This window comes from Biomphalaria glabrata, chromosome 2, assembly GCF_947242115.1.
Source record: "Biomphalaria glabrata chromosome 2, xgBioGlab47.1, whole genome shotgun sequence".
Lineage (NCBI taxonomy): Eukaryota > Metazoa > Mollusca > Gastropoda > Planorbidae > Biomphalaria > Biomphalaria glabrata.
In genome coordinates, this window is record NC_074712.1 from 52,107,834 (window position 1) to 52,119,078 (window position 11,245).

Here is an 11,245-nt window from a genome sequence, read left to right on the forward strand (position 1 = left end):
TACTAAGAAGTTCTGTGAGAACAGCAAGGTCAGGGTCAGCTAGGGATTTAATGAGACCAGTATTGATTGTAAAGTATAATAGTTTATAATTTATTTATTTTTCTCCTGTTATTAAACAAAATGAGAGCTGCACAAGGGGAGACAAACAAGCAAAGTGTAGAAATGGAAGACAACCGTGGAAATGATTAGACAAAGCTGTATCTTGGTAATGAACTTTTATCTCTTAATTTCTATACTTGAAATTACATAGAAAGATAAAGCCTTTAATCGATATCATTTCTTCTTGCAATGTTTATGGATATAAAAAAAATTATCAGTTACAACACATATACACACCAGCAATCAGAAGCACAAGCGTGTAGACTGCATGATCACAATCACAAGCGTGTAGACTGCATGATCACAATCACAAGCGATTTCTGTCTATTCAAAATTTTGGAACCACGATTCAGATGAAAACGCCAGGACCAAACTAGCAATATTTACCTTGAGTGTTTCATGTCAATCTAAGGAGTACATTATTTATAGATGACCAAGTAAGTATGTGTGTGTGTGCTTGGGGGGGGGGTGTTATTCCTATTGGTTTATTATTACCCTTTTGATGATCATTTTAATGCTACAGATTTGTTCTATGTTTTAACAATGGGAAATATTATTTTCACCGTTCTATGCACATAAATGTCTACCACTATTGTGATTGTTTTTTATAATTTGACGATGTGTGTGTGTGTGTGTGTGGTATGTACACTGTGCACACATTGGCTCTCGTCTGTGAGTGTTTTGGCGTGTGTGTTTGTGTTGTTGTTTTTTTTGCCTGGTCTTTTATATCCCGTTTTATAATGAATCAGGACCGACATGACGCATTGATTTCTCTTATAAATCATCTAATCTATAATTCCAGGTAGCATAACTCAGTAGTAACTAATTCATCCAGAAATCCTCCTTGAGTTACCTTTCTTACATCACCAAACTCTTTGCAACACTTGTAAACAATGCTGTTAGTTTGGATTGTGGCTGCGCTGCTGGTTGGATCATCCAAGTCTACGCCACTGGACGACTACGTCATCAGACCAGACGAGAACTACTATTATGGTTTTTTGATGGAGCTTAAAGGGCCAGATTACGTGGTCTACATACTCAATATGACGTCACAAAAATGGATGACAGGTCACATATAATTTTCTTACTCACAATTTATTTTAGGGTCACCGACGTCGCTTTGCCTAGGGCCTCCACTTATATAAGCCACCCTGGTTAAGAATGTATGTTCAACAAGTACTGTATTTCTTTTACTTCTACTCTGCATTTTAGTATATAAAATATTTGTGCAATGACTGACTTAAAGGCATTTAGATTTCACCTCTTTTATTTTTGATAAAAGGATCCACTGATAAATATTCAAATTGTATTATACCTTTTTTTAAAACTAAAAATGACATCTCGAAATTTAATTGAAACAAAAATTTAAAAATAAAAACAATAACTGTTAGGAACGTATCTCTAAATATGATAATATTTATTTACCTTTTTCGATATCAAACAAAATTAAATAATTGCCACCAATTAATCAACTAATTGGTTACTTTGTTTATTGATTCATGTTTTATTAGAAACAATGAATAATTGTGCAAAGTTTCAACTTGTTCCGAGAATGGGAAGTGGGAGACAGACAAACAGACAGACAAAGTGAGTTGATATAACCTTTGTAATAACATAGACTCGAGATTCACACAGATCTAGGCCATTTCTAGGCCAAAGCATATCAAATTAAATAAGCCTAGCCTATATAAAAGCAAAATATTTTTGTACCATTAAATCGTTGATTTTTATTCCATTTTTTGATTTCTTATTGAGTTGTATTAGAATTGAAAAATATAATAAATCTTCCTATTAACTTCTTGTTGACACCACTGGTTAAAGCAATTGTAAGGCATGTTACAAGTGTGTTCATCATTTTGTTTTCTAATGTGTAGAGGCGGAGACTAGCAAGCCGCTGTGGTGGCACTTTGTCAGCGTGATTATTCCCAACACACTCAACTACACGGAGACTGCTTTCCTTTACATAGATGGCGGTGACAATGACAACAAGTAGGTTCAAGTCAAAATCATGTGTTTTATTCCTCCTATTAACTGACACTTTCTTCTTTGTCTTGGGTGGAAATAAGTTTAAAAAAAAAACAAGTAAAAAATTGAATCTTTTATTTCTAGCTAAATATTTCGCACAGAGTCAAAGTATGGCTGGATAGCTTTTTTGATATTGTTTCTTGCTGCTAATCTCCATAATGTTTTTTTTTCCCACTTTTTTATGAAAAAATCGAAATATTGGTTACTATATTATTTGATCGTAAAGTAGGCATTAATGTACTAAAATAATAAAATATATGTTTTTCAAAGTATGGAATATTTTTTATCCCAAACTAATATTCTGTCACAATACTATGATAAAGTAATGTTTTTTTTTTAATTTAACATAGTTTCCTTAAATAGAAAATTTTTTCCAAAGTACATTAATTGTTTCCATTTAAGATGAAACAAAGGTTCTTTTAATGAAGTCGATCTGGAGTACATTTGGAATACATAGATCTAGAAATGTTTAATTGCTGATTTTCTCTAATAAACAACTGCTCAGTAGATTTATTGGATCAAGTCAGACACGGTTGAACCAAAACCAAATACACAGAAAGTCAAACTTTGACATCAACTGTCCTTGACATTGAGCATTGAACTCAAAACAGTTTTTTTAATGCTCAAAGTCTCCTTTCAGAATACCAAGTATGAAAGATGAAGGCATTGCCGGTATGACTACATTAGCTGTTAGCACAGGAGCCATATGTGCAGTAATTAACCAAATTCCAAATCAGCCAACAGTGTTTCTTGTAAGAACAAAAATTCTTATTCTGTAGATCAAATTTTAGTCAATAAAATGTATACATCTGGCCTTAAAAATTGTTGTTTTTTTTTAAAGACAATTTTTTTTCTCATCAAATATCAGTTTTTCAGTATAAATCTTAATGTGATCAAAAAGTAGTTTGCTAAGAGACTAAAACTAACAATTTTTGGTCAGTTAAAAATTGATTTAAAGATTTGGTCAGCTTAAGACAAATGATAAGCTTTTGGTCAGATGTCCAAATCTGTATACAGGACGACCCAGAGAGAAAAGAAAGATACGAAGACAGCATTATTGCCTGGACCTGGAGGAAGTTTCTCGACGGTGAAATGTCTCCAGAAATCTTGCTCAGACTTCCTATGACAAAAGTGAGTCTTTAATATAAAAGAAAAGTGGGGAAAATAATGTGTACAATAAAATATAGGTGAAATTGATCTAAGAAATAAAATCCACTTTTATATGAATGTGCACTTAGCAAGAAGAAAAAATTAAAACATACTTTAAAAAGAAAAACAAAAGCTTATATTAGGTGTAATTGTATCAATTAGTTTGGATTAGTCATGGAATTAAATCTGTAGTAGATCAAGACTATCAATAGTGAATGCAAGCGATTAAAAAAATTGTACCAATTGTTCTTGTTTTGTGTAATTCATGCTTTTAGCTTTCTTGGTGTGTTAAGGACCAGTCGATGGGAGAGGGGAGAAGAAGGGGTTAATAGTGTTAATGTTACCGTGATCGCTTGTCCAATGCATTTTTAAAAGTTGTGCGACTGGAATTGGAACTCGAGAGCTCACGCCTTCTCAAGGGAACTAATTCAAATTATACCACAACATCTGTCGAGTCAGTTTCTTTTCCAAGTTCGATATCAAACAAAATAATTAATAGTTAATAAACTAATAGTTTTTTTTTTAATTCTTGTTTTGTCAGGTACAAGAAATAAGTGTGCAAAATTTCAACTTGATCCGAAACTGGGTGTGGGATAGATAATGTGTACAAACTTTTTACTAGACAGACAGAGTGAGCTGAAAAAGATGAAATGAGCTTTGTAAAAATAAGGCTAATTAAATCATAATAACTAGTGAAATAAAAGAAATGCTACTTACATTTTAAAAGACTTGAAAAGAACGAGGATAGTTTACATTTCAATTCACGTTTGATCCTGTAGGCTGTCGTGAGAGGAATGGATTCAATATCGACATTTTATCAATCTTTGCGAGGAAGCACTATCAACAAATTTGTGCTGGCAGGTCAATCGAAGGTAATTTTTTTAAATTGAAAAATGTACATCTTAGAATTTCAAAACATTACCCCTATCAGAGCAAGTAATATATAGGGCAGATGCTGTAAAGGTCATCTGTCTCTTTGGCCGACGGTCAATGAGGGTGTCATGTAACCAACACAACGACCAACAGCCTTTACTTTCCCTAACTGATGTCAGGTACACATAACAGTTGGGTTGACTCAGGGGCGTCCGAAAATCCCCAAATTCAAAACCCAGTTTTCACCTAGAGTCGAATCATAGATCCCTCTGTTTAGAACCCAATCACTTTATCACTCAGCCACCCTCCCCCAAATATAGATCAGATAAAGATATCCCAATGTATGTTTCTATTCTACACAGAGAGGCTGGACAACATGGACAGCGGCTGCTGTGGACAAGAGAGTAGTGGGTATAGTACCAACGGTCATGGACCTTCTGAACATACAGCAGGTGGTGTTCTGTTGTCACAGATAAATAAATAAATTAGTGTAGACATTAATTGATAATAACATTAATAATAACAGAGACTTTGTGTTTATACAAGTTGACATAGAAGACTGTCATTTTATTTATTGCCTCACTTCCTGTTAATTACTTTCTCACAAAACATTCACAACAAACAATGACGTAATAGAAACATATTAGCACAGGTGGGATGGCTATTAGTGGAATGTTGGACAATGTACAAGATGCACATCTATTTAAATAACAATTATTTCTTGACCGATATTTATACTGTGTATGTGTAACAGGTGTTTGAATTGAATCGAGATTAGTGAAAACATTACCATTCTTGGCACTAAAAATTTTTGCAAAGATCTTGTCATGGGGGAAGTTCGGTGAGCTCGGTCTTTGGCCTTTTTCTAACCCTAGTATCATGAGATACAAATGAGATTGGACCATAGTGCTCTGAGCATGCTATAGGCATGAAAGTAAAGATATATAAAAGCTATAATTATTATTAATAGGTATATAAAAATGTACATCTGCTTAGAACTTTCATTGAGAGAACTTTGTTCAGAATAGGCAGATAGAGTCATGCTTCTATGGGCCTAGAGTTCCAAGAGTCTTAGACTCAACTCTTAGGCCTAGAGTTCCAAGAGTCTTAGACTCAACTCTTAGGACAATGTCGAAGAAAAAGAATACATTCTTCATGGTGAACATTGAATCCCCATTATTTGAAGTGTACGATTGCATAATTAAGTCAATTAATTTAATATTGCATAAATCCCAAATTTGTTGATGAAATCAGTGATGACTTTTTGGTTTCTTGTAGAGTTTGCATCATCATTACCAATCTCTGGGAGGATGGACCTACGCATTTCAAGATTATTACAAGCTCAACATAACCGCTGATTTGGACAACCCCAACATGATGTGGTTGCAGGCTGTGGTCGACCCTCAAAGTAGGAATAACTGTGGCGGCGCGTACGAGTTTAAGGTAGGGGGTAGGGAGGTGCTGTTAGACGGAATGCAAACATTTAGAAATGTAACAAAATTAAGTATAGGAAGAATTTTCCTCTTTAACATTAAACTGCGCGCCGCCACAAGTTAACCATAAAACAATTTTTTTCGAAGTTAATCAGTTATGTTGGATTAGCTATTTATTTATAGTTAAGATGATGAAATCTTTTTGTTTGCTCAGACTTTAGTACATTGCATACAATAGTGCTAAAACAGACACAGTTAAAAGACGAGTTTAGTTATATCCCATCCAACAGTGATACATTTTAATATTTACTGATGTATTTGTTATGTAACTAATAAATTGATTCTTCAAACAAAGTGAAGGGTGCGCATTATAGTGGAGGGACTCTAGATGTTCTTATTTAAAAAGTAATAAATAGATATTAGTGGTCTACATTGAAAGTTTGATGATGATCAGGCGTTACTGTGTGCATATCAGAAGTTATTAAATCTGTCAAAAACTTAATATAAACAAAGTTATTTTAATTTAGATCCTTCCCTGCCCAAAGTGTCGATTTTGCTGTTTCTGTGATTGTACAGACCTCACGCTCTCTGTTCAATGGTGTTGAAAAGCTTGACAATAAGTTTGAAATGGGCCAATCTTCTTGTTGTCCGTGAAAGAGAATGGGTTGTCGGGTTGTCAAGTTGTCATCTAGTTGGTTATTTTTTTCTTTTACTTTGTCACTGAGGTGAACAAATGTTGGCAGTAAGAACATGTTGCATAACAATTTCTTTCTGTCAACTTTGACTTGGCAAGAGAGGTTATCAGGACCAGTTGAAATGTAAGCTACCAGATTTTGAAATGGGAATTTATATTTCTAGCACCATCTTAATGTTTAATTAACTAGAAATTAAATCACAATCAAATATAAAGTCAAGAAGGTATCATGATACCCCGAAATGTCAACAGAAAGTTTCGTTTAATATAAACAAAAAACTCTTTATCTCTCTCTCTCTCTCTCTCTCTCTCTCTCCCTGATATCCACACCTATATAGATACAACCCGAACAACAAGAATGTATATCATGATACCCCGAAATGTCAACAGAAAGTTTCGTTTAATATAAACAGAAAACTCTTTACATCTCTCTCTCTCTCTCTCTGATATCCACACCTATATAGATACACCCCGAACAACAAGAATGTTTATATAACGATACTATCCTATATTTCAGCATATTTTATGCGGCTTACGATGCCCAAGCTAATAGTCACTGCCTCTGGGGATGAGTTGTTTCTACCTGATAACTCTTACTATTACTTTGATAAATTACCTGGGACGAAATTTTTGAGGTGAGTAAACAGTAAGTTCTTTTGAGCAGGTCAGTTTAAACTAAAGTAAAAACCTTCCTTCTATAAATGTTTCCCTTCGCCAGAAGGTCGACCATTAATGCCTGGAACGGATTATATAAAGGAACAACAACAACACATTTAGTCGTGTTCCTTGTTCCATGATATTTGTTTCCGATGTCAGTGAAACACAAACATTTCTGAGACTCACTTATAAAATAGAGTGTTGTATATTAGTTTCCTGCCAGAGCACCACTCTCTGAGAAGTAAGATGACCCATAATTAAGGGCCGTGGAAAGGTGGCAGATCAAATAGTTATGAATAGGAATAAAATCACATTTTATGTATGCAAAGAATCTTTGTAAAAACAAATTGATTTAATCAATTGGAAATGTAGATTGATGTCAATGTAGGTTTATGTTTCAACATTATGATCTTTTTTTTAATGGAAAGCATTCTCATTATCATTCATGCCTTGTTTAGACATTATTCAAATAATTACCTCAAGTAAACATAAAGAGACTAGAACAGACTTAGAGCCGTAAGATTTATAAGAAGTGAATACTCACATCTGAGTAGAGCAACACGGTTAGTAAAATCACTAAATTCAAGACAAAAGACACAAAAATAAATAACCATAACTTACTAATGAAAAAAAATAAGACTAATAGAAGACTCAGAAAGACACAAATATAAAAGCACATTTCTAATTCCTTATGCTAGGAAAAGTGCCTACAGGTGCTCTTTCTACCCTGGTACCATTACAGCATGAAACGGCTTACAGGAATCAGTCTGGAAAACCAATGACTCGGCAGAGTTTAATTCTTGAATTAACGTGCACGACTAGATAAACACATTGATACAGCTAGGACGTAATTATCTTGTGTTTTTTTTTAAAGGAATGTCTTTAATTTATAAGAAAAGATGAAATGATAAGAAACGTTTAATGAAATACAAAATGATTGTCGTCAATCGGATTAATTTGAGATGTGGGTATAAGATATTTCATTAGGTACCCAATTGTATTCTGTTGAATATATTTGTATCTCCCCAGGGTAATCCCCAATGCTGATCATTCTCTTTCTGGACATACTTTAAGTTATTTAATGAACATCAAGACCTTTTTCCTGTACATATTGAACAATGCCCAGTTCCCTAACGTCACTTGGGAGAGGACGGCTGATGCTTACAGCGGTAGGACAGTAGTGACCACATCTCGGCCACCCAAAACTGTCACGGTCTATCAGGCTAAGACCATGGATGACGGAAGGTATGCTGATCCTAATAACTTAGCCGTAACCATTTCTAATGAGATTTAAAATGTAGATCTCAGTACAGACTTACAAGTGAAACTCTCAAGTACCTGTATTAATACTTTCCCTTGCATTCAGTTGGCACAGAAGTGACGTGAGAGTCTGTTGGGATATAAATCAAAATTTCTTTTGAAATACATACAAGTTTTCTTGACTCTTGGGAAGTAGAGTTTATATTTCAATAGCCAGTGTTTTTTTTTTAGCAAAAGTTGATAGCAAGAATTGATAGTAAGAGTTGATAGCAAGAGTTGATAGTAAGAGTTGATAATAAGAGTTGATAGCAAGAGTTGATAGTAAGAGTTGATAATAAGAGTTGATAGCAAGAGTTGATAGCAAGAGTTGATAGTAAGAGTTGATAATAAGAGTTGATAGTAAGAGTTGATAGCAAGATATGATAGTAAGAGTTGATAGTAAGAGTTGATAATAAGAGTTGATAGTAAGAGTTGATAATAAGAGTTGATAGTAAGAGTTGATAGTAAGAGTTGACAGCAAGAGTTGATAGTAAGAGTTGATAGTAAGAGTTGATAGCAAGAGTTGATAGTAAGAGTTGATAATAAGAGTTGATAGTAAGAGTTGATAGCAAGAGTTGATAGCAAGAGTTGATAGTAAGAGTTGATAATAAGAGTTGATAGCAAGAGTTGATAGTAAGAATTGATAGTAAGAATTGATAGCAAGAGTTGATAGTAAGAATTGATAGCAAGAGTTGATAGTAAGACGGCTGACAAAAAATGAAAAAACTATTTAACTTGGGTTAACGCTTTAACACCCTGTTAACTACAGCTGCCTCAGCTGGTAAGTAACATGTTAATTACTTAAAGCTGGAGAGTATCCTTTTAATTACAGCTAGGAAGTACCAATGTTTACGTGTGGTCCATCACCAACCAATCTACATTGCCCCCCCCCCCTCCCAATGAGCTTTCCTTCCAATTTAGTTCCAAACAAAACATTTTGGTGTCGGCCTACATACAGTTGAATCTTCCCTGGCGTGGTCGAGAGGCTACGTACGCTTGAACTTGGCTTGGCTACCTATGAAGGGGGCTCGAGGTTCGACTCCCGACTCGGGCAGAGTTGTGTTTACTGAGCGCCTAAAGGCAGCACTGAAAATTTTTCTCCCAGATACCCCCCCCCCCCAACTGGTCCACAAATGAGATTGGACCATAGCGCTATGAGCATGCAGTTTGAGACAAACATCCATTAAAAAAGCTAAAAAGATTCTAGAAATTAAAAAAATCTCCCTTTGGGTCAAGATTTTGTGATTTTACCATCACAAAAGAGATACAAGACACCGATATCAAAGACAAACAGACATAAACATTCCTTTGTTCCCCTGGCAATCAAATCATTAAATAGAAACAAATGTAAATTATGAGTGAGCCCTGGTGTGAATGTACATTTTGATTTTTTATAGTTATAATGTTTTGTTAGGTGTAATGCACAAATTGTACGACAAATTTCCATACGGACAATAAAGATTATTATTATTATAAGCCTGAACGTAGCGCTATATAAAAGCTATAATTTATTTTATTTTATTACGTAGTTAAAATTCTTTGTCAAATTTTGTAATTTACAATTGTGGTATTTGATTTGTGTATTGTGTATTTTGTTACTTATTTTTATTTAGGATAATAATCAGGGCTTTTTTTGTTTGTATTGAATAATTCATGTTTACTTTGTTCTTGTTCATTGTGGTTATTTTGATCTAGATTATAGTCAATAATGTATGGTTGTAACGTATTCGACAGAAGAGACTTTCGTTTAGCGGTCAAGAGTCCGTCAAGCGGAGGCTCAGTTCCTCATCCTGTTATCTGGTATTCTAGTTCTGCTACACAAAAGAGCCCGACAGTCTACGAAGCAGAGATAATGAGACCTTTGAAGGGCTGGACCGCTTTCTTCATTCAGGTGATTTTTTTTTTCATTTCTGCATTCACTTTTAATAGTAACTGTATCCACAATAACTCGGAACTTTGTCAAGTATATAAATGTTTTCTACGTAATTAGTGGCTTGGACAAAGTAGCTTAAATCTATCGTGCTGAACCACATAGTACTGAAATCTGGATTTTTATCAAGAAGTAGTCCCCTATATAGTTCAAGCACAATGGCTTGGGAACTTTACAAATTTCACTCGGCTGTGACGGCTGAACTGGTAAAAAAAAAATGCTAACATATTATTACAAAAGTATTTGAATGACCCAGCACTAGCTTGTTCTATTTTATTTTTTATAAAACAAAAAAAAAAATTGTCTAGGTCTAGTTTTTTTTTTCCTTTTTATGGTATTTAAACGCGTTGTTTTTTTTTTCTTTTTTTGTTAGACAACAGTAACTCCGAGATTTCCAGGCAGCAGCTTCTCTGGTTTAATTCATTTGGTGAGCCAATAGCTTATGACTTTGTTTATTTATATTTCACAGTTGGAGTTTGATGGTCCAAGTGGATCTACGCTCCAGGTGACCACTGAGGTCAATATTGTGCCAGACATATTCCCATACCCAGATTGCACTGGACAGACTTGTTATGGAACTCTGGTGTGACATACAAAGTGCCTCTCATCAGGTCATTCTGACCTTGATATCGTTATTATAGTTGTATAGTTATATACATATATTGTCTGTTATTAAAAAAAATAAACTATATTAGACATTATTGTCTGTGTTTCGTTGTTTTTGAGCTTTGAATAAGAGATTGACCCTTTACAAAACAATTAGATAATCATTAAAAGACATCAGTTGGGGCCATGTTCATATGTAACTCCACATTTACTTTCACCTATCCCTTGGTCTGATAAAACGGTTGGGGCACCACGAAAGATCTGTCAACCTTCTTTCTCCATTCTTCTCAGTCATATAAAACTATTGAAACCTGCCTTTTTACCTGCCTGGGTGGACCACTTCGGGGGCCGATTTTGAGTTTGTGTTTCCACACAAACTACCTTTGTAATATTATTTTCTACATTAATTATTTTTATGTGATATGGTGGGAAGCGTGGTCGAGAGGCCAAGTGCGCTTGAACTTGGCTTGGCTTGGCTAC

At 34.5% G+C, this 11,245-nt stretch overlaps 1 protein-coding gene across 1 annotated transcript; it reads left to right on the forward strand.

Annotated features, from left to right (window-relative positions):
* Window positions 1-325: 325 nt before the first annotated feature.
* Window positions 326-10,860, forward strand: LOC106079085 (autocrine proliferation repressor protein A-like). The gene is made up of 12 exons (XM_013240201.2): window positions 326-536; window positions 902-1,167; window positions 1,974-2,088; window positions 2,765-2,876; window positions 3,142-3,255; window positions 4,053-4,145; window positions 4,509-4,598; window positions 5,425-5,554; window positions 6,791-6,908; window positions 7,960-8,175; window positions 9,964-10,120; window positions 10,629-10,860. Exons 2-12 carry the CDS (start codon window positions 993-995, stop codon window positions 10,746-10,748), a joined length of 1,440 nt encoding a protein of 479 aa, XP_013095655.2. The 5' UTR covers window positions 326-536; window positions 902-992; the 3' UTR covers window positions 10,749-10,860.
* The last annotated feature ends 385 nt before the right edge of the window (window positions 10,861-11,245 follow it).

Bases quoted from the DNA above. Each gene is read 5' to 3' on its own strand.
- LOC106079085 (XM_013240201.2), top strand. From the start codon at position 993: ATGCTGTTAGTTTGGATTGTGGCTGCGCTGCTGGTTGGATCATCCAAG. The intron at 4,146-4,508 runs GTAATTTTTTTA...TATTCTACACAG, and splicing joins TGCTGGCAGGTCAATCGAAG to AGAGGCTGGACAACATGGAC. The intron at 10,121-10,628 runs GTGATTTTTTTT...TATATTTCACAG, and splicing joins GGACCGCTTTCTTCATTCAG to TTGGAGTTTGATGGTCCAAG.